Source organism: Amblyomma maculatum, chromosome 10, assembly GCF_055883805.1.
Source record: "Amblyomma maculatum isolate TAMU_Amacu chromosome 10, ASM5588380v1, whole genome shotgun sequence".
Classification (NCBI taxonomy): domain Eukaryota; kingdom Metazoa; phylum Arthropoda; class Arachnida; order Ixodida; family Ixodidae; genus Amblyomma; species Amblyomma maculatum.
In genome coordinates, this window is record NC_139353.1 from 53011411 (window position 1) to 53034287 (window position 22877).

A 22877-nucleotide genomic window follows, 5' to 3' on the forward strand; every position below is an offset into this window, starting at 1 on the left:
CCCTGCAGGCGCAGATTACGTTGCCGTACTGGCATTCATTTCACTGTCGACTTTACATATGACCTGTGTGCGGACACTTACCGCGCTTATTTTTACAAGATGTAGTAGCGTGTCTGGCAAAGCGCCCGGCTTACCAGTGTCCTGGGCGAAGAAGCTTGACCGTATTCGGTTGACGTCAGTATAAGGCTTTTCGCTTTCTTGGATGTCCATCAACGTTCACACAGTTGCAAGTGCACCGACTGATTTCGCTTCAGTGTACGTCACAAATTTCGGTATGGTCACTGCAGTGTTGTACTTTGGAACGATGAAGTGGTGCCATTGTCTAAAGACGAATTCTACGGCGGCAGTTCGCGCTTCTGCTTCATGTGAACTGTATATACATTCTGCTGAGCGGCCTGCTCAGGGGCAAGTGCGTGGTGGCCCTTGGAGACTATAGCTGTCCAGGACATGTATCTAGAACGGACCACGCTCTTATAAGCGTGTTTAGTACGGGTCTTGGACCTAATTTGTGATCTGTGGCGAACTGCATTTGGACTCATTTTTTTTTTTTTTCTAATTTGTGGATGTGTTGGCCTAATTGCGTTGTGTATGGAACTGTTTTTCAGCTGTGACCGCAACGAGCTGTTCTTTCGCAGTCGTTTCTTTACTTACGTTAAGATTTTGTGCAATGATGAGTGAGAAATACAATTATTCGCGGGAGCATTTACATTTGTAGACTGTAGAGTTTCTGGCTAAACTTGAAAGAAAAAGACACTGGAACGTGTACTTGAATCTCGCTGTGCGCATTTCGTGCGTTTTTACACGTACTTCCTGGATGTTACGGCGCGGTCCAGAAGTTGACACCGTTAAATGCTGACAGTAGTAGGCACTGAAGACGAAAATCTCTAGTTCATGGCGCAGTACTGGGATGCGACCCACGGCTCTGAAATGTAAGAAGAGGGAAGTTCACACGCAGGCCACCTATCAAGGGAATAATTAACTACGAGCAAAACTATTAGCACTCTGCCTGATTAGCCAAATTTCTGAAGCGAACAAAGAACAGAAGGGGCAGAAATAAAAAAGGCGGACTATGTAACAAGCTGAGTAGTGCCTCAACAGGCGGTACTACTGATAAAGGATGCCCTTCAACGCCCAATTCATGTTAACATAGAAATCAATCGCGATATTAGAAAACATTGGCATGGTATCCGGACCGATTCAAATGGGAAGTTTTGAACGGCAGAACAAACGATTATGTGGCTAGAAGGTGTTTCATCTTGCTGCTGAAGAAATAATAGCACCTTAAGGCATCAAGATGGGACTTCTCAAGGTGAAGCTGAGCAAGGATTCTTCCAACACACTCCTTAATCAGAGCAGAAACGGTGGTCAAACATTAGGAAATGGTCGATCGGATTCACGGTACAATGTGGATAGGGAAGAAAGCGCCGAACTGAGCGTCGATAAAGCTTTATCCATGAAACACGGCATCGCACTCTCGTGACATTTCAACCTGTCGTTATCGGCAAAGATTTCAGTTCCACGGAAGCGGGGCCACATTAACAAAAATAAGGTACCTGGTTTAAGACGCACGTAGGACCTCTTTGCCTTATCTTGGAAATCCCTCCCTACAACTATACACTCCCTTTTCACTAAATTTCTTTTTCAAGCACGATCAGTGGGATTCACGCAACGGCAATCCATTAGCATCACTTTTACAGAACGAAATTGCAACCACTAACGCTTGATAACACTGGACTTGTTCGAGAGGAATTGTGGTAACTGTTGCACTCATTTTCTATTTCCCTTTCTAAATCGGGAGAAAGGGAGCGATGCAACTATTTGAGAGGTAAAGAGCAACTGTAACCTTATTTTATTTATTTATATATTTAAGAATGCTAAAAGCCTTTTTAAAAAAAGCTCTTACAGGAGTGGACAAAATAGTGTACCCAGTTATCTTTGTTTGTTTATTGTTTCCTCATTGTCTTTTTTATTTTTATTTTTTTTTTTTATTTTACATTTGGCCTGTGCACTAGTTCTGGTGCCGACCCGTTTCAAAGGGTAGGGCCCCGAGCATCATCATCATCAAGTCTGTAGTGTGCCAGGCGCCCTAGTACGTGTGCCTAGATGCGCGCGCCTCCCTAGCCACCCTAGAAGTCGGCACCACGTGGTCGGCACACTTACGTAAGTATATTTCTCTATGACGCAACTGCCGCGTTGTAACCGATCAGAATTACGAAATTTTTTCGTAATGTCATATACCGCAGTCGAAAACAACCACCAGAGCCGGAAATCAATCTGGACTTTGTCTCCAGTATGTCTTTTTCATGCTCAAAACGAGAATTCGGCGGGAAAAAAAAAAAAGCGAAAGATGCATTTAGTTTTCTGAAATCGTTCATCGGACGATATACAAAGGAGACAATTGCCATACATCAGACAATCTGACAAAGCACGCAGAGATGGAATGCGCGGAGAAATAAAATAAAAAAAAAATCTTGAAGGGAGGGGAGCGTGACGCCACATGCGCAGCCTCCGCAGGCCAAAGTCGATCTTCTGACGCCGCGCGCCACGCTGTATTCTCCCTCTCGGACCTCTTGTTCGCACTGAATCTCGGTGTTTTTAGCCGCTATGTATTATCCGGTGGAAAAACTGTCGAAGTGGTCTGCTGAGAGTCCTCGTCCGTTCGTATCACTTCAGCTAGTTAGAGTGCATTATAATCAAAGTTATAAGCACACTAGAGAGAGCGCAGGTAACCATTTCATCTGCGGGTCCATCAGGAAAATTACGTGTTGGAACTAATATTAATTGTGTGGCTGGAAACCTGGCTATGATGAATTGTCAGTTCTGCATTTGCCAAATTAAACAAATGACTTTCATCTGAAACAATACTTGCGCAGGATACTCGATGGAACAAAAGCCCCGGAAGGTACTAATCTTCCGTGCAACCTTTGCATCTGAGCATGTAGGATTTATGGCGCAGTTGAGAAGTGACAGGTTGGTGACAGGTAGCGCGATACGGAGGAAGCTGAGCAGCAACGTTAGCCCCCCCCCCCCCCCCCCCCCCTCGAAAAACATTTCTGGCTACGCCACTGGTTGTAGCGGGTCACGGTGACGGATCGCGGTACGCTAAAACTCTCTACAACGCTATCGCGCCATGCCCTTAAAAAGGGAGTATGTGACCCAGATTTCTTTCTTTAGATGTTGCGCACCTCCCCCCCCCCCCTTTCTTTCTTTGGCAATACCACGCACTCAAAAGAGCGATTAACAACAAACTAAGAACCTAGGAACAACTCTGCCCCAATCCGTAAGTAAACATAGATTGCCCAGACCCCTTTTTGTAACGAGGAATTCGCCTTCGCAGAAAAAAGTATCCGCAATTGATCAGACTAAACAAGGCTACATTAGGCAGGGCCCCATCTCTCCATCATGGATTTGAACTTCCGCTTCATGTGACTCATTATGAGAAGCAAGTTAGAATAATGGGCCCACTTCCCCGGCTCTCGGAGATGAGGCCCTGCACCGCAACCTCCATACAACATCCCCCTTAATCCAACGCTGCATGGAAGCTGTAGGGAACTCCGTAATGACGACCACCTGCTAAGGGAATGATATTGTAGTACGTTCAGGTATCAGAGCCACTGCGGCATGATATGCTTATGGAACAAAGCGAAACTTGCCATTTACACTCCTTGCATGTGATCATGCGATCGACCGTGGCACAGACACTATGGAGTACGTTGTTGGGCAAGTTGGATCACGGTGATAGAAAGGTAGGGGAAGATGGGACTAGCGCAATGAGGGCACAGTGAAAACACCATGGAGGACACATGCAAACGTTGACACGCGCGTGCTTTTCTTTCTGTTAACTGTTAACAGCCTTTTTGTTAATGGCGTGGACCATTACGTGGATGTATGAGATGGATGAGTAGCAACCATAGCAACGCCTTCAACTTACGCCTTCAAGTTATAGCAAATTAAAGATTCAACTATATCTGCATAGCTAGATTTAAATTTGTCTTATACTTTTGCTGAATCATTAATTCCATCGCGAAATCTATTGTTAGTGCGAAACTAACACAACTATATCATCATCAGCACTGCCTCCCCGTAAAATAAGCGCATGTTTAATTTCACGGCGCTGGTGACCGCTGTTGCGGCTGCAGCGCAGCACGCGAATACTTGAAACCTTTTTGCATTTGAAATCTGGCTGCTACTCTTGTTCTCCAATAATGCATTGCTTGCGAAGCCTGGGAAATGCCTTTGCGCAGATGACCCTTCATGCGGGCAAGCCGTCTCGGAGTAAGTGCCGTTTCTAGGAGTCATGTTCGCTGCTCGAAACGTGGGAATCACCATTTTCAATCCCATAGCGACGATTCTTTTTCCGCCAGCTGCACACATTTCCAGTTGCTATGTAGATTATTACAGATTCCGCAACAGATTCAACAAAATAAAATGGTACATGGGCTCTTTTCTAGCAACTTCGGTGCACTTGCTGCGGAGCCATTTGCGATTTTAGTTCGACAAAAAAATGCTGAAGTGCTGCGCGCACCATTTAGATTTAATTTAGAATAGTTTTCTCGGCCGCATGCCAACAGCAGTATTAATGGTTATTTACCCAGAAGGACGTAATACTGGCAAAGTATGGCACAGAAAAAGCACAGGCGATCTTAAGCTGGCTGGGTTGATGTCTTAATGTTCGCGCTGTCGGCGTAGTGTAGCCTGAATGGTCCGCTGATTGTTACAAGTAACAGTTATCGGCCAGTGACTTGTCAATCATACGTGATGAGCGGCATGGCTGGGCAGGATACATCAAACAAGTATCTTCGATACCGATACAAGATACTGAGCATCCTTACCAACTTTGCCATGGATGTTAAACATTTCGAACTGGAAGAAAAAAAAAAAAAAATAGGGTTGCTCCAAGAAGTGCACCATTTTAAATTTTTGACATATATGCACGTATGAGTGTGTAGTATCTTTTGTCAAGTGTAACATGGTTGTATGGTTTGCTTCTCAGCCGTTGTGTGGAGTGGTAGGCGAAAAGCAAAAAATGGCTTAGAAAGCTTAGTTAAGGACGAGGATTCCCTTTACTGTACACGAGGTCTAGACCTCAAAGAGTGCCGTTAGTGCACTAAAGTGCAGCTGAAAAGCAAACCCGGATCCATATTCCATGTTGCCTGATTGGTGGAAATACCGGTTTGGTTGCCACCACTTCCGGTTCCGGCGACTGTGCCAGCACGATGAGGGCGATAACAACACTTGTGAAAACAATGCAAATTCTGAATACGGACCCTGGTCTCCTCTGGCAAACAATGTACTCACGTTAAGCACAGCTGCAAAAAACAGGAAAAAAAGAAAAGGAGAAAGGAGCTGGTTGGGCATAATCAACTATGTTGAACCAACATGCATGCCAACATACTTAAGTGTTTGGATGCATGTTCTTTTTTTCTTTTTTCATCACAGGCCTCTCATTTTGCGCAACTGCAGCATGGCAAAGAAGCCTATCTTCTCCACACACTAAACTGGTGTCGAACCCTCCGATCGCCACAATGACGCAGCTCTATAGGACAAGCCTCCCAACGGTGCAGCCCACACGTCATCTCTATTTCGTCAAACTCAAAGGGCCCCCCCGACGTGATGGCCTCATCTACGACCCTATCCTGGAAAAGGTTCACGCTGGGGGCGTTCCACCGCCCAGGAAGAAAAGGCGGCACCCGCTCGACAACAAGCCCTTCATGAAGGGCGTGGTCATCAAGACACTCATCAAGAAGCCCAAGAAGCCAAACTCGGCCAACCGAAAGTGCGTGCTTGTGCGGCTCTCCAATGGCAAAGAGGCTACGGCCTATGTCCCTGGCGTGGGCCACAACTTGCAAGAGCACAGCGTCGTACTGGTTTATAGATCTCGGACCAAAGACGTTCCAGGTCTCAAACTCAAGGTGGTGCGAGGGAAATATGACTGTGCTCATGTTATCAGGAAACCACAGTCCGGCTCGTAAGGCATGTTGTAGTTTCAGGAAGTTTTTTGATTGTCCAAGCAAGAACTGATCAAGGCTGAACCCTTTTGAGTCGTTGGAGAAGCTGTGTGGTCGCTGTTGAAGAGAGATAAAAGATGGCATAGAAGTACCCATAAGTCTAAAGTCTGATTTTCCCCTTGTATGTGTAATGGTTCAAGTGCACATAAAATGTTGCTATTCGTTAACATTCTAAAACTTGGGGTGTCTAGCTGGATTTTTGGACTAGTGCTATAGTGTTTGGAGGATTACTAACATAAAATACCAAATTTCAAGTACCTGTGTGGTTTGCTTTTTGTATACTGAAGGATTACTTTTTGAACATATTATAAGCAAAGTCACCTTTGTGTAGGTTTTAATTTCCCTTAAAGTTGATATGACTGAAGGGTGCAGCAGCTCACAAAGCAGTCCTGAATATGGTGGAATATAGGTGCTGTCAGTAAGGCACTGTTATGGGAGTCAAGGGGTACTGTTTAATTGGGCTTGCGTCTCACGCCTTGTCTGTGGCACTGGCACTAGTAACGTGTTAAAAGGTATTGTGGGCTCTCGGGTCGACAACTTTTTTCCCGGGCACACACACATTATGCCCAATGCTCTTCACATTTGAAACTGCAAAATATTCCAGTAATTGTTTTAATAGTAACTCCGGCCATGTGGCAGTTCTTTCCTGGTTGTAGGGGAACAAAAATGGCTATTGTTTAATCTCGCTTCTGCTCACTGCATAAAAGCAATTTTGTGGAAGAAAGCACAAAAGTAATTTTGTAACCTTTTTTTAGCAAAGATGCAGCTATGACTTTCTGTAACATAGCTGTGCTCGCTGCACCCTATCTTACACACTAAAAGTGAGGTGGAAGAATGTTGGTTTCAGGGGTTTAACCACCCAAAGCAACTCGGGCTATGAGAGATGACGTAGTGGAGGGTTTCAGAAATTTTGACCAGCTGGGGTTCTTTAACGTGCATTGAGATTGCACAGCACACAAGCACCTTGCTTTTCGCCTCCATCGAAAAGCGGCCGCTGTGACCGGGATTCGATCCAACATTCTTGGGCACAGTAGCCGAAAGGAGGAAGAAACTCTCCTTTTTTGTGTGTTGGAGGGACATACTACTCCTTAGCTGAGCACACCCTGCCTTAGTTTACCAATGCCACTTCAAGCAGGACTCTTCGAAAAACATTTATTCACTAACAAACGTGGTCACAACATGCATACAACATGAAAAATGGACCTCTCAACCAGACATGATTTTCCAAACTTATGTGCGGTACATACAAGTCACTAGTACACTTCTTGAATTTGACTTCTTTCAGACTTGAAGCATAGAGAGGTGCTCAGCCTGTCAAATACTTCCTGCCATAAAACTTTGCCTTCTCATCAAACGTTGCAGACTTGATGGGCGTGTTGTGCTCATAGAATGGGTTCAGGGCATACTGGAAAACAAAGCATGCAAACAGCAGTTAGTACTGTCACCGAACAGTCACTGAAAACACGATACAATGTTCAGCAAACATCATACAAGATCCATACCTTCACATAGAACTCGTACATCTCTGTGCAGAAGTTCTTGATGCCATCCTCGTTTTTCACATCATGCAGGACTAGGAAACGCATTCCTTAGGCAGAGTGTCAAGGCAAAGTAACAGCAAAATAACAAGAAAAGAAAGCACTCCAGCTGATAGGCAAGCTTTTTTGAGCATGTGATAAATCCACATTATGAAAATATATGTGATGCCAATTTACTGCCTTGGCGTTTTCACCTCAACGACGTCCACAGTTAGGGTGTCATAAAGCTGCTTAACATCTAATATGAATAGAATATTCAACTTTTTCTCATGTACATTTCAATTGAAAAAAGACATTCGACTGAGTGCCTGTTCCCATTAAAAGAAATGACAGTTTCAGTCCTTATTCCATTTGCCTCAGCAAAGTGGTGGACCTCGATAAATGAAACGAGTTCAATGGTGAGAAGGATACGGTTAGCTGTGACGAAAGCGGACACAAACCACTCGTTGAACTTGTCCACAACCTTCAAGTACATGTTGTTCGTGGCCCACATGCACTCGTCAACAAGGTCGAGGGCGGCGTGAGCAATGAACTGGCTTAGATACCGATGGTCTTCCTGAAAGTCGCAAAAAACAGCAAATCGTGAGGTAGCTTCACATTGAAGAGATCATTCAAGCTCACCTTATTTGCCTGCTTATTGGCGGGGTGAAATTCCATTTCGTAGACGGGGTTATCGAAGTGTCCCACGATCACGAAATAATAGGACCCTGACATCGTCACAGCAATTTAACCAGCCACGACCAACAAAAATTGAATCCAAGCGAGCGAGCTCTTCATTGAGAGTGTTGCATCTTTTCGACGGAATTCACACAAGTAATAGTTGGCGAGGAATCTGCGAGTACCACTCAGAGCAGAAATAAATCGTGCCCATGCAGCGGTGGGACGAACCGACGCTGCTTCGCAGATGTTTTATGTTTCCTGTAGCCAAACGTAAACCACAACCGCTAAAGCCTAAAAACCAAACCAATCCACAAACAGATTCAAACAAATCCAAGCCAAGCCAAAACAAGTACGCACGCGCTGCTATCTGGCGGCAGCTTGGGGAGGCGCCCCAGCAGTCGTCTGGAGCAGCAGTAGGCAGCTCGCTTCTGCTCGTTGCCCGTAGTGCGAGGTTGTTTTCTGGTGATGCCGCGGCAGTGAAAACGACGCGAGGACGCCAAAAGCGAGGAGCTGTGCGACCATGTGTATTTCTTGCCATGTCGTATTAGCTTAACGTGTGTAGACAAAACCCTCACGCCCCTCCCCACTCATGCATCTGTGCCCCGTCTTGGTCGTGCTCTTCGCGACGGCATGGAGTGCGCAGTCTCTCCACCTCCGGGGAACATTCCGCACGGGCCAGTTCTTCACGTTCCTCGCCAAGTTCGGCTTCAAGAAGACCGACCGGCATGACCACGAGAACACGCTGGGCTACATTTACGGCAACGTCAGCTCCCCGACGCACGCCGTCACCCACAGGGGCACGCTGGTCGTGGTGGACAGGGACCATTTCCTCGCCTACTACGGCAATCGGACCCAGCACGAGCGCAGCTCGACCTGCGAGCTCATGTTCGCCGGCATCAACCAGGTCGCCTTCGACAGCAGCTGCAACCCGAACGGCACGCAGGACTTCCTCCGCAACATACCGTGCGCTGCGGGCAAGCTGTGCGAAGACGAGGACAAGCCGAGCCGCGTCGTCGCCGGCAATCAGTTCACCTACACCGTGCGCGATCTCCATCAGGCGCGGTGAGCTTCTTTGTAATCCCGCGATTCATGACCGGGTTCGTGGCACGCGAGCTAATTAGTGCGCGCGCACGCACCTGCGGTAATTGTATGTGGCCTGTAAACAACCCGTTACTGCCGTCCGCGCGGTTACGAAAGACAAGTTCCGCGCACTGTCTCGTGCCTTGTACCAGCCGAGAGGAGTTTGGAAAGGAGGTGCGGGATCGCGGGCCGCAGCAGTATGCATGTGTAAAAAAAAAAAAAAAAAAAAAAAAAAACAATCACAACATCCAGCGGGAGCGTTTGTAAGCTAGCTGACGCGCATATCGGCGGTCTTTGACTCATACGGCGTGCTCGATAAGCGAGTCGCAGACGTAATTGTGATTATTTTATCGTTTGGCACGCGTTATCGCGCTCACGCCTACCTACCTGCTCACCAGCAGGGCTGCCCTCCTGGCCTAGAAGCGCCAGACGTATAAATAATGGAGAAAAAAAGGAAAAGCACGCATTCGGCGCCGCGTTTTCGATTTCACCCGGGAACCAGGAAGCGTGGTAAAAACAGGCGCGCGCGCTCTCCGGCGAGCCGCATTGCTTCAACAGGTAGTAGTAGATCGCCGATTCTGGGTCAGTCCGAACGGGCCCTGCTGCTAACACCCATCGCAAGTGGTCTAGACGGAACGGAAATAGAAGCGAAATTGACGTATCTGTGCGGGCCTGCGTGTATATTTAGACTGTATGCGCACGTAACAAGTACAGCAACTGCAGACCAGTCCCGTTGTAGCAAAGCTGCTTACCACATGCATTATCGCGTACAAACGCGAGGTGTTACGACCCCTGAGAGCGCACAGCTGAACGATAAGGTACGCGAAGGGCTGGAACTGGTTTTGACGCGAATTTCGCGCGCTTCTATTTAAAGGCCGCCGTTTTCCAAGTGGCTTCTCGCTTTCCGGAAGCCACGTGAATAGGTGAATCCTACAGACACCTCTTGCCATGCTGTTTCAAAATTTCATTTATCATGTTATCACTAGCAACAGGACCCATTAAATTATTAGGTAGAAGTGAACACTACACTGATGTGCGGTGAACTGTGGCAGCTTTGAGTTTTCCTCAGCATATGCGGATGATGGTCTCCCACAGAATTGGATCGTCAATACCTTGATCAGTACAGAAAGTGTAATCGGAGCAGAGGTCATCTTTATGGTGAAACACACACTGGCAGCGTTAGGTTCGGACCTTTCGTGGCCAAAGCGCAGGATTCGCTTTGCTTTACAGCATAATAAATACTTACATACTTGCATAATAACTCGTTCTGATAATGCACACATGCACTACTAATGAATACCAGTTTTGAGTTGTACTTCGATCCCACTTCATTTTGCATTTCTACAAACTTGAACATGCTTCAGTGGTTGGCAGCGTAAGAAACATTAAAGCTAAGCTTGGTTGGCAGCGCCTCTACCAAAAGAGAAAATTTTTGAGGTTGAAGTTTTTTCACAGTGTGTTTAATGGTGACACTGGTATAGACAAAAGTATTTATATGAAGGCCCCATACGATAGTTCTCCTGGAAATGATCAGTCAAAAAACAAAGATATCCCTTGCCCCATGAATGTTTCTGGCTTTTTTTTTTAATTTTATGACAAATAAATGGAAGCACTTGGCCAAAGGAGTTATCAGCATTTCACCCACAATGTTTCTCTCAGCCATGCTTGAGGGTTGTTTTCTGTGAGTTCCATTGTATTTAGGTATCACTGTATTCATAGAGGTTCACTGCATATAATTGCATTATTTTTTATTGTTCTTTCATTTGGTCTCTTTCCTTTTTTTTTTCGTCCTTGACTTTTCTTTTTTATAACATACAGTGTTTGTAATCCCCTACAATAATGCCTGACAGGCAATGTAGGTATATGCATAAAAAATAATGAAATAACTTGTTGCGCGGGCAGGATATAAAACGCATTCATTTTGCTAAGTTCTTTATCATGCTTTAGTTTTTGTTATTTCACACTAAAATGCATTTGATTGTGCGTCTTTTGTTTGATTCCTTTGCATTAATGGCTGTGCGTTAATGGCTTGGCTCATTTGCCCCTTTCCTTGCAGGTTTTGGTATGTCAGCATGGTGTCCTGCTATCGGGAAGGTCAAGGCAAGAGTTGCAAGTGGAAGGACTCTGTTGACGAAGACATTGAAATCGCTTACGACATCTGGCTTGTAAATGGCAATCCAGCTGCTCAGTCCCACAACGTCTTTGAGTACCAGTTTTCCTTTGAGCAGCAGGTGTGTGTGTGGTTTTACTTTTCACTGAACCTGCCGCTGTGGCTCAGCGGTTAGGATGCTCGACCACCGAGCCAGGAGAGCTAGGTTTGAGCCGAGCCGGGGGACCTGCATTTCGATGAAGGCAAAATGTAAGGCACGTGTGTGCTGCGTGGTGTCATTGCTACTTAAAGAACGCCCAGGTGGTTGAAATTATCCAGAATCCACTAGTACTGCATACTTTATGGCCAGAGTCTCTTTGGGACATAAAACCTCATGACTAACTAATCTTTTTATTGCGCTCTGGAATTGCTGCAAGCCTCTTTTTTCAAATAGTTTCATAAAACTTTCAGAATTAAATGTGCGAGCGTAACAAATAGGCACCATTTAGATACAGCAGCAGTGGCAACAGTTTGTATCTTCAGGTCAGTAATGGCACCGTAACCATGGTTATTGTAACTGTTTTGAGCATTGTTACGAGAACCATGAAAAATGTCGTCATGAGGTACAGTGATCAGCAAGTTTGTGCGACAAAGGAATGTGGCGGAGAAAAAAAAGTACCTTTACACCGTCATGCTGATTTATTCACCTTAGATGTCAACCAGGTAGTATGAAGGGACTTGCATGCTACATCTGTTTGTGGCAATACCAGGAAACTCTGTCGCGAATAAACAGATAAGTTTTATTCCTTACCATATATGTCCGGCAACCTTTCATTATAATCTCTACTTAATTCCACCCCTCCAGGGTGGCGCAGTGGTTAGGGCGCTCAACTAAAGCAGCTTCGCTGTAAAGCCACATTTCACATCACTGCTATTTGTTTATCACAGCTGCTGGTGATGACGAGACCCATATATTTAAATTTTTTCTGAAGCTCGTAAAAACTCTCTGTGTGATTAGGTTTCCCCAAATGCCTCCCTCCCTATTTCCCAAACAGGGCAGCCTGGAAAGGGTGCTCCTCTTCTTCCTTCTCTACCTGGTCCTGGCAGGCCTGCAGGTGTATGCCGTTATGCGGCAAAAGCACCTGGTCACGCGACTCTTCACGGCCGCGCTCACCCTGCAACTGCTGTCGTTCCTGTGGACAGTCGCACATTTGGCATTCTTTGCCTGGGATGGCGACGGTGTCCCATCGCTGGGGATTGTCGGTGACGTCAGCTACATGCTCTCACAGGTTCGGTGCACGTCTTGTTGTGACCAGGAAATGCTTGAGGCTTATTGTAGCTTGCCTAGGAGCAGGAGGACAGTGATAGGTTTTGCGAAGCATCTAAACAGAAGTGAAAAGTGGACGAACGTGCTATTACGCTTGGTCTTCTGTGTCCTGTTCCTGTCCCTTTCTTCTTTTTTTTTTATGGCACCTATTTTCATCCACTAATAAAAAGTATGATCCCTTTACCAGTGTTACAAAGAGTTTGGCAATTACTTTTGAATAGAGTGTTTTTGTAACTTATGAGGCATTGATTGTGGGAAGCAGTTGTGCCTAGTGGCCTGCCTACTTGAGTTCTGTGTACACATGAAAATTAGTGAGTATACATATGCCAGATGAGGTCTCAAGACATTGTAAGTGTGCATATAGATACCTTATAATGGCTATCTGCTGGTCTGTTCTGTGCTTCACGCCAGGCACACAGCACTTCTGTTTATTTTTCTTTCTTCCTGGTGCAGTCGCTGTTCATGTTGCTGCTGCTGCTTCTAGCAAAAGGCTGGGCAATCACACGTACGGAGCTGACATGGAAGCCAGTGTTATTCTGCATTTGGCTGGTCTACAGCTGCATCCAAATTCTCCTCTACGTCTGGAACATGGTGAGAGTCTGACTGACTCTTGTGCGTTGCGTACCACTGTTGCCCCCAGCATTGAATCTTGGTCGTACCGTTTCTGCCGTCTTTTCTAGCAATGCTTTGGTACCTGACAATGTTTGAGCGTACGTAGAAAGTCGTGCAGATCAGCCACATTTGTGGTAGCATCAGTAGATCGGAGATGCCCGATTGCTGGTGAGGGTAAATCCTTAATTTCAGTTGGTAGCTCTTGAATTGATGCTGAGTGGATTCAAATGTGGTCACAGTGTTCAACTTACTTTGCTTCCCTTGCAGTCATGACACGAAGCTCTGCCAAACTGTCTCAATAATTTTGATTCTGGAGAATTTTTCAATGCCATTAAAGACCCTGTTCCTCAGAAATTCCGGCGTCAGCATTGTCGACTTTGCAAGCAAAAAATCAAGGGCGTGCCTCGGGTGGGCGCTAGCTGGCAGAGGACATGGCTGTGCACTGAATGGGTGTCAGGTTGTGTGGCGCCACAAGGTCACATGACATGGCCAGTTTGGCAGTTGATGTCAACTCGGGCTTTGTATTCAAGATGGGAGGGGGAGATGAGAATGCTGCCTTCCTTGAATATTGAGTTAAACACGGCCATGCAAGCACGCACACATTGCTTGGTTGAAGCAGGGTTTTATATCTGCGTTGGGTGGTCTTGCATAAAACCTGGTAGCCTACGACTGTGCTAATTGGTATCTGTAGGGTATTAAAGGCAAAAATTTGTCATATACTAGGATACACAAGGGAGCCTGCAAATGAGCCATTAACATTATCGATGCAAGCTTAAGTGTTCCCCCAATTTTTTTTTTTTTTAATCTGGCTATGCCAGTTGACATTGTAGAAAACATATTGGGCATTCACCTCAATGTTCCTTTAAATAAAAAAGAACAAAGAGAGAGGCTTGCCCATCATAGCTGTGCTTGCGTCTGTGCAGACGGAAGTGGACGTGATCGAGGAGATCGACGAATACCAGACGTATCCCGGCTGGATCTCCCTCTGCTTCCGGCTGGTGGTGACTGCGTGGTTCCTGACTGAGCTGCGGTCGACCATGATGGACGAGAACGACCACCTTAAGCTTCGCTTCTACCTCCACTTTGGAGCAGGGCTGCTGTGCTGGTTCGTCTACCTACCCGTGGTGGCGCTCATCGCCCTCCAGGTGTCAGCACTGTGGAGGCAGAAGTTCATACTAGGTGAGTCAGAGTTCCACAATGGCACGGGTTGCGCAGTTTAACCCTTTGGCACACTGTGTACACAATCGCATTGAAGGTGAACTGGCATTCTCTGAAAGTGTGTTGCACCTGTAGCCTGATACAAGTTAAAGGGAAGCTGGATCGGTTGTAGAATTAACTAAATTAAAGGAGTCGAATGTGTGAAGGCTAAGGTTAAATCATGCCAAGTCGTTTTGCGCTAGCATTCAAATTGACGACGTAATCGCTCAATAAAACTATTTCGGCATTCAGGCTTCTCCGCAGTACACGGTGACGAATAGACACCAGTGATGACATCATCTGTAGAGGTGATGCATTTGCAACACAGAAACGTTTGCTCTGAGGAAGAAGACCAACGCCAACGAATGTTTAGGTCGGGAGGCGTTGTTCGGCGGCATCGGGCGACTCACAGAAAGGATTGGGTGAAAACTGTTCAAATTGGAAACGTCACCTATAATGACGTCATCGTCTAGTTTCACTTCACTGCAGCTATGCTTTGAGGAGAAGCCTGAAGATTGTAGCTATTTTAATAGTAGATTATGTCATAAGTTTAAACGCTAGCACGAAACCACTTCGTGAGTTTGATGTACAAGTTTCATATGTTCTAATGCGTGCATCTCAGGAAATTGTCAAAAAAGCATTTCAGCTTCCTTTTAAGAAACGAAGCAGCTTTTGCCTTTCATTCATAGCACTTCCTCCCCCCCTTCCCGCAGATGTTAACGTCTACCACTGCTCATGAGATTGATATAGTGGATGATCTACTACTAGTAAGACAATGCAAGATGTGGCAGATGAAAAGGAATTCACTATGCCTCGGTCGGATTAACCAGGGAGCCATGAGGGTCGGCGGATGCCACTGGCTGAAGAGCTTCCTTCGAGGGGCGTCTGCCACTTTCTTCTTGAGGAATACCCTACTGTGGCAGGGATTTATTTGTTTTCGGTGAATTTCCCATCCTTCATGCTGTAAATGAAGTGTTTTTTTGTACCACGTAGCACAGTGAATACGGTCTTGCGGTTTCACGAGACATTGAGTAGGGTAGCATGTCATCCACCATTTTTGTTCATGCATGTTTTGCTGCCAGTAGCGTAACGCCAACGTCTTTGTGGAGTTCCAAGCGTTCTGTGCGCATAAGTAGCGGCATTTCAGTTGCTGTTCCCGCCAATTATGCAACATTGAATTAAATGTTTCACGCCCCTGCAAAGGTTGACTGCTTGAGTTTTGTCCTGAAAAACAACTTTCTTGTTAAGGCTTGAATGCACTGTAGAGGCAGAAGTTTTTTCGGTGGAAACAAAATATGGCATCTGAAAGGGTTAAATCTGGTCATCTCTTGCAGCCAGCTGCAGTAGACTGGTAAGCAAAAACATGGGGTGTCAGAAATGACAGAACTGACGATATGTCCTAATGTGCTTCAGATAATTTTCTGCACTGCAGCCTTTCTTCAAGGTTCATTTGTGGTTTCCATAAACTCTGATGTCAAAGGTCATAATAGAGAGCCATCATAAGTGAGGTGTGTACTCAGAGAACAATGCTGCATTCTCTGTTGTAACTCTTGGAATGACTGCAATTCATTTGTACTTGCAGCTGATGATTGGCTACAGAAATATATCACCATGTATTGAGCACGAGTGAATTGCAAGCTAGTTTTTTTGGTGTCACAGTGCACAGAACCTGACGCTTGTGGAGAAAAAAAAGAAGCTGTGATCCGTTATTATTTAAGCCACGCGTGAAAGTCCCTTTTCTCATTGTCTCAGTTCTGTTGCCCCGTGTATTCTTATAAGCGAAAGAGGGAGCAAGGACCAGTATGGTGTGTGTGCCTATTTCGGTGCAATGTTAATTTCATCCTTTGTGAAGGGTGCCATGCCACTTTAAGGCAGATCTGAACTTGATTTATTACAGCTGAGGGTAACCTTTAAGCCTCGACATCTAGTCAGCCACTGGTATGGTAAAAAAAAAAACACTTGGGATATTTGAAATGAGACCTTCGGGAAGGACGCGGCATTTAGAAAACAAAATTAGCCAATAGGAATACTATTCTTGGACCCCGTTACATCGTCTATTACATCACTGCATAACATTCACATGAGCTGAATCCTTTGTAAGGTTTGTGCAGTAGAGGCCAATTTTGTGGACTTGTTGCTTTTATGGTGGACTTGGAGATGTTTGCAAATTCGCATAATGACATCTGAGGATTTGAAAGTATGTAAAACTTTAGTTTTGCTTGAAAATTAAAGCTTATTGTAATAAATTTTGTAATTTTAGAGTAAACGTAAAAGGGTAGAAGGGGGCCTTAACTGCACAAAGTGCGCTCAGTGTGTTGTTTGATGGCTGAACAATTTACCGGTCCAGCAGAGCGACAGCACTATATACAGCTTTTTTAAGCACTCAAGAAAAAAACTTCTAATGCATGCATGAAAGGTTTCTGATTTTTGCTCCAGATAAAACGGCATCATTGTCATATTTCGAACAATTAGCTTCATCACCACCATCTTGATTATACCTGCAGCAGGGCGAAGGCCTTTCCCATATCCTTTCAATCAACCTGATCCTGTGTCTGCTGAGGCTTCACTGTGCTACTAAATTGCTGTTGCTGATATTAGTATATCAATAAAATATTTTCTAGTGTCTATGTTAGAGAGGCAGCCACTAATACTGAACTTCTATGGCACTTTTCTCAATGTTGCTGTCACGGTAGATGTACTTGGACAGGGAGCGGATAGTGGTAACTACGTGCTCCAAAGTATGAAGACTTGAAATGCTAGCTTCCTTTTCATTTGTGTAGCCCAGGTGTCTAGTAAGGAGGATGACAAGCGGTATGAACTGCCGTCAGCCTCATGTGCAAATGGTTACATTTTAACCTGAAGTGACTCCTAGAACTAGACAGATGATGTACATGCACAGAAGTAGGCATAAATATGCAACCAAAACAGGCTAAACTTTTGTATGGTCTTTTGATGGCAGCGGCAAACACACAGGCAAGTGAATGTTTTTGTGGCAAACTGTTTTTTGGACGAACCTCTGCCTACAGACACAAAACAACTCTGCAGTGGCAGTGGAAGCAAGTGTGTTTGGCATTTGTTATGATTGTAAAAAAAAGGACTGTTGCCCTAGGCAGCACTCTAACTAATTGAGACCGTAATCTTTCGAGATGGCGAGCGTAAAGGCTGTGATCAGTGTTGAACATCCTTGATGCCTCAGCTCGTAATGACAATCATTCTAGATCAATCAGGCTTGCCACATATCGCACTTGCAAATGGAAATTGACGGGACCGTGTGACAAAGAAAATCTAACAGTGCTGTCTGACAGTGCTGCGCACCTGCTGTGTCTTACGATGCAGTTTTGTTTTTGCGCTTCCTGTAATTCGCACAGCGGTGATAGAGCTGCACCCATAATAGTAACGACAGCCCACAAGCGTGGGAGGCCTCGGCGTGGGGCAGTGTGCTGGAAGTCTGCAAATGCCGTGTCGGTCAGGCGTCGGTCACGCTTTGGCCAGCACACAGAGCTTTCGGAATGCCAGCACGGGGTAAATCGCTGTACGCCACATTTCTCCAACATACCACGTGGTGACACTGCCTCAGTTCCGGTATAACAGCAGAGTTCATATTGCGTGGGTTTTCCTGCTAGGTACTGTGGTACTGGGTCAAGTTGACATAGCAGCTGGGAAAAGGCACAGCACCGGGTAACTTAACAGCGAGGTTCTGTTGCATATACGTGTAAAGAAGAAACCGGCCTTTCCACGGTTTCTCATCACTTTGCTTTCCAGCATGCTCCTAATCGCCCTTTTTCCCCCTTTTGTCTGTCGCTCTTTCCTCCAGGCATAAGCTCCTGTGCAGACTTCCTGGCTTACGCCATCATCACCCACCTTCTGTGGCCCACGCGAAGCCAGCAGTACTTCCAGCTTCAGTCCGAGCTCGACCCCGGAGACGAGCTCGAGGAGCTCAACGAGGCACCGCACAACGTCCAAGCCAACTGCCGAAAGGTTTGAAGAGAGAGTGCAGAAGCTCTCTTTCACCTGCTCTGTTCGTGAACGTGGCTGAAGCACGCGCGCAGCCACTGCAGCACCTGTCGACACCTGCCTGCCTGCGTCGTCGCCCCCCCCCCCCCCTGCCTGCTTTGCTGTGGGTGCCCACTGCTCCCTGTGCATGAAGCGTGGTGATGCATGCAGGCACCACGTGACGGTACACCCGAACCTCGGTACGCCGCCACTTTATCATTGTGAGAGAACATGTTCTGGTGCCCTTGCATTTTAGATCTCTGGGAAACCGATCCGCGTCACAAATACAGTGCTCCGTTCACTCAGCTGCGACTGCCCCGTGTTAAGGGGGAGCTTTATCTCGATCCTGAATCCCCATCTCATATTAGCATCTTATTAGCAATTAGCATCTTGCAATGCTAATTGCATTTGAAAAAAATAAAAAGAAGAAAAGTTTAATTAATGATGAAAGTAGGATTTTGACTCAAGCCTTTGCATAATTGTATGTAACAAAGAAAACTGTGAATGTAGCCTAAATTGAAGCTTCGTTTTTACAGTGCCGTGGCTTGGTTGCAGAAACAATGAAATCGGGGTTTGGAATTCGTGTCTGGCTTGGTTGCAGAAACAATGAAATCGGGGTTTGGAATTTGTGTCTTTGTCGAGCCGCGATGCATGCAAAAAGAAAAAAAGCCTGAATTGTCAAGCACAGTGTCATTTGCAGTCTCAATTGGTCTGCTTGAAAGACTAACGCTTGTGGGTTACAAAACTGGCAGCTGCATTCATTTCTTGGAGCTATTTTTAAGGTAAAACTCCTGTTCTTTTTGAATACTTTGTCATGGTTTTCTCACTGTACGAAGGGCATGGCATTGCACAATCTATTCCACACAAATCGGTGCCTGCCCCGGTTATTTGATGGGAATGAAGTAGGTGCATCTCGGCAGAAAAGGAAAAAAAAATGAGTTCCGCCTTCGTGAAGCTCCCCCTTAAGAATTGTCACTTGCTTCTATGTCTTGCTTTATCATAGGAAAACCTTTGGCACGCCACCAGCAGCGTAGCACCTGTTAGCTGAGTGCTGGGTTTTGTCATTTGTGAAGTGCTAGTTGCACAGTTCCGAGTATGATACTAACTAAAACGTTAGTGTAGCAGCCTTGTGAACGTAATCATTCATCTTGTAACCAGGTGCATCGTGCATTAGTGGCATGATGTCATTGCCATGCATGACTTTTCGTTTGCAAGCGTTATGTAGATGCTTGCTTGCATTTTATATCATGTTATCCGGTTTATCCTTTCCGAACCAGGCCGACTTTGTTGCATGTAATATATGCATTTTGCACCACTTTCACATTAGTAATGCTTGTTTTTATTTTAACTGCGCACTCATTTGTCCTTTTACGAGTTTTATTGTTAGCTTTCTGCTTTTTGTTAACTCTTTTTCTAGTACCACTTTCCAAAGATAGCCCGATGCTCTCAGCACACGCATGGTCACTTTGTTCCTCGTATGACTTGTGCACATCCCTTCGAAGATTTGTTAAGGGCGCCAACTCCAGTGCTGCAATGTTTGCCAACTTGCACCAATATTTGAGACTGGATTGTTTGCATTTAGCAAGGTGAATAACGTGTTTTTGGGTGGGCGGGATCGCACATGTTTGTAACATGTACACTACAACCAGTGAAACAACTATGGTATTGCTCATTATTTGTGTATGTGGAAAAAGCAGTCACTGCATGGTACATACAACGTTTCTGGAATGCTGCTTGCCGCAGCAGTCTTGCAATTTACATGAGAGGAGGTTGTGGGTATTGCATGCTGTACATATCTTTCTTTTTATTGATTTTGTATTGCATCTTTCAGTATTTTGTACATTCAAATTGTTTTATTAAGTTTATGATGTTATTAGTTAAGTTTTATTAAAGCAGGTGCAAATATAAATGTCCCTGCTCGAGCCCTGCACCTTGCATTCTTCGTTCTAATTTTTTGTGTTCAGTGTTCGGGTACCCAGAAGCTGTTGTATACATTTGTTTGCTGCTAAGAGCAGTGTACACTTGACCCCATTTGCCTAATGCTCTTTGCTTGCTGTACAGCCTGCACCTGCTGTTATTGCATTGCTTACATGTGGCCTTTGTTTTTGTTTCGTTTGTTTTGCAGGATTTAGAATGTAAGTAGGCTTCAAACTTGGCATGACTGGTTTTTGTTTCCACTTTTCATGGTGCATGCAGTATGTCCGTTACTGAAGTTTCTTCACATGCATGTTTTAACATAAGGTGACAGTTCTGCTTGCTGCTGTTTAAACAGCTCAAGTGAACCCATAATCTGACTGCAATATTCTGCCTTTGAATCTCTCTGTAAAAACAGCAGAAATGTTGGTAGAACTGCCATTATTCTGATTCTCTGCGCCAACTTTCAAGTTTGTTAGATGAAGGTTTCAGCATGCTGACATTGAAATCTCTTAGGTTAATTGAAACTTCTCTGCCATCAGCGAATGGTCTTTAACTGCTGTTAGCCCAAGAAGCTGCACGATCCTGTCTACACTTTATAAATGTCCTCGTTACTTATGGAGTAAATTTCTCTCTAGTAATGTTTTAAGATCTGCACTAACTGCACCTCTTTCTCATTTTTCAATTTCTGGAATGTGCCCGTAACTGCTGCGTACTTTCTCGAATGTGCTTCTTTTTTTGTCTGCTTTTCAGCAAATTAAGAGGAGTCATTCGAGCATCTTCTGTTAGAAGAAGAAAGGCACCACTGTGTATGAAGAGTGGTGCCCAAGGAACTATACGTGCTTCCTGATTGCGCAGCACACAAAATGTCTGGTGCTTGTGCTTTCAAATTGTTTGCCATATACGTAGCATCGCACGCCGGCTGCACCGAGTACTTATGTACAGGCTCGCTTAATCCCGGAATTGTCCGTTCCGACCGCAGTGCTATACAAGATTGAAACAGCCACTCTGGCTCCTCGACTCTCATATTTGGGTGCTTTTCGCTTGTAGGCAGGGGAGGTAGGATATTGATTGCTGTATGGAACGCTCTTGAGTCTAAGTGGAACAGTGCGACTCATTTGGTGGAACACTGGCTAACACAAAGTGCTGCAAATGCAGTTCTGAACAGCTTCCTGGGCCAGATTAAAGCAAAAAAAAAGTTTGCCTAACCTGATGCACTTTGCACTCATTGATTGCTATGAGGAGTGCTTACGAGTTTAAGCGGAACAGTACTACTCATATTTGGTCGAACACTGGCTAACACAAAGTGCTACAAAGGCAGTCCTGAACAGCTTCCAGTGCCAGATTAAAGCAAAAAACGTTTGCCTAACCTGATACGCTTTAGCTCTTGAAGTGAACGGCAATGTGATTGAGTACCGTGTGTTTTAGTCTAACAAGAGCTGTATATGCAGTCGAATCTCAATGTGCCTGTGCAAGAAGAAATGACAGTCGTTTGACTTCTGTGCATTTTTAAATTTTTTTGTTATCCCTTCGCCTGTAAAGACTGCACTGAATGCCATGTTCAAAATTTGCAAAAGAAAAGCTGCTTGTAGGTGCCATTTCTTATTGTAGATGAGTTATTTTCTTTTTGTCCTGTGAAAGATTGTCCAGTCTTCAAAGTTAGTGAAAGGAGAGCAAAGGTTGACATCATTGTTTGCCAGAGTGTCAGTTTGATCTTGTAGTAGGGTGTATATAGTAGGTGTGCCATCTTTATATACCGCACGATGCCCCAGGAGGTGTTAGTAGTGATGATGATTTGGTGGCTTGACAGGTATTCTGCGACTAGTCAGCAACTTGTATCAAGGATGACTACTAGTTGACCAAGAGGCTGTGATTTTCTGTTCCTTTCTCTCTTGTTCCTGTGTTTTGGGAATGGCTTGAGGGGCGTCCAGTGAAGTGAAGCGACTTTTACTCCTCTTAGTGTCTCATTTGGTACATGTACATTTGTAGTGGAGAAGCTACTTTTGAGACCTTATTGCTGGAAAACACGTTTGAAAAAAAAAAAAAAGAAATTAACAGAATAGCAAAGTTGCTAACATGTTCTTTGATTTTATTGTACATTTCATGTTACCCTTGAATTATGGAGATTGGGATAACATTTGTAATTTGACTGTTTCAAAGTGCTGAGTGAATTTAGGCCACAACATTCATTTCTTTCTCATTAATTGAATGTTCTGTCATGAACTGCTATTCGATCTAAGAGAAAAAATAAAATATTATGCAAGACTGACTGCTGAAGATTGATTACTAGACACTTGCTTGACTCTTTGTGATGACTATAGTTATAGAATATTGAATCCTGTCAACCTACAGTAAACCACAATTAAGTAGTATTTGCAGCCGTCCTGAAAGGTCCCTTGTGAGCTAGCTTATAAACTAGCTGTATCACTTAACTAAACGTATGATGTGGAACCTATTTT

At 44.9% G+C, this 22877-nt stretch overlaps 3 protein-coding genes across 3 annotated transcripts; 2 read left to right on the plus strand and 1 right to left on the minus strand.

Annotated features, from left to right (window-relative positions):
- Nucleotides 1-4096: 4096 nt before the first annotated feature.
- tko (30S ribosomal protein S12 technical knockout) lies at nt 4097-6263 on the plus strand. The gene is made up of 2 exons (XM_084582748.1): nt 4097-4275; nt 5440-6263. The coding sequence occupies exons 1-2, from the start codon at nt 4206-4208 to the stop codon at nt 5970-5972; spliced, it is 603 nt and encodes a 200-aa protein (XP_084438874.1). The 5' UTR covers nt 4097-4205; the 3' UTR covers nt 5973-6263.
- Nucleotides 6264-7140: 877 nt separating this feature from the next.
- On the minus strand, nt 7141-8498 carry Trs20 (trafficking protein particle complex subunit 2). Its single transcript, XM_084582749.1, has 4 exons — nt 8168-8498; nt 7958-8102; nt 7511-7596; nt 7141-7413 (listed from the first exon to the last, which is right to left on the minus strand). Exons 1-4 carry the CDS (start codon nt 8258-8260, stop codon nt 7315-7317), a joined length of 423 nt encoding a protein of 140 aa, XP_084438875.1. The 5' UTR covers nt 8261-8498; the 3' UTR covers nt 7141-7314.
- Nucleotides 8499-8582: 84 nt separating this feature from the next.
- On the plus strand, nt 8583-22469 carry LOC146176420 (integral membrane protein GPR180). The gene is made up of 7 exons (XM_084582750.1): nt 8583-9268; nt 11343-11517; nt 12431-12664; nt 13156-13293; nt 14238-14493; nt 18326-18489; nt 21172-22469. The coding sequence occupies exons 1-7, from the start codon at nt 8796-8798 to the stop codon at nt 21205-21207; spliced, it is 1476 nt and encodes a 491-aa protein (XP_084438876.1). The 5' UTR covers nt 8583-8795; the 3' UTR covers nt 21208-22469.
- The last annotated feature ends 408 nt before the right edge of the window (nt 22470-22877 follow it).

What these genes read in the sequence shown, in the direction of transcription:
- tko (XM_084582748.1), top strand. Translation starts at nt 4,206, where the DNA reads ATGCATTGCTTGCGAAGCCTGGGAAATGCCTTTGCGCAGATGACCCTT. An exon ending in TGCGGGCAAGCCGTCTCGGA is followed by an intron (nt 4,276 to 5,439) that starts GTAAGTGCCGTT and finishes TTTTCATCACAG; the next exon opens with GCCTCTCATTTTGCGCAACT.
- Trs20 (XM_084582749.1), bottom strand. Translation starts at nt 8,260, where the DNA reads ATGTCAGGGTCCTATTATTTCGTGATCGTGGGACACTTCGATAACCCC. An exon ending in CCAATAAGCAGGCAAATAAG is followed by an intron (nt 8,103 to 8,167) that starts GTGAGCTTGAAT and finishes TGCGACTTTCAG; the next exon opens with GAAGACCATCGGTATCTAAG. An exon ending in TGTACGAGTTCTATGTGAAG is followed by an intron (nt 7,414 to 7,510) that starts GTATGGATCTTG and finishes TTTGTTTTCCAG; the next exon opens with TATGCCCTGAACCCATTCTA.
- LOC146176420 (XM_084582750.1), top strand. Translation starts at nt 8,796, where the DNA reads ATGCATCTGTGCCCCGTCTTGGTCGTGCTCTTCGCGACGGCATGGAGT. An exon ending in TCAGCTACATGCTCTCACAG is followed by an intron (nt 12,665 to 13,155) that starts GTTCGGTGCACG and finishes TTCCTGGTGCAG; the next exon opens with TCGCTGTTCATGTTGCTGCT. An exon ending in TCCTCTACGTCTGGAACATG is followed by an intron (nt 13,294 to 14,237) that starts GTGAGAGTCTGA and finishes GCGTCTGTGCAG; the next exon opens with ACGGAAGTGGACGTGATCGA.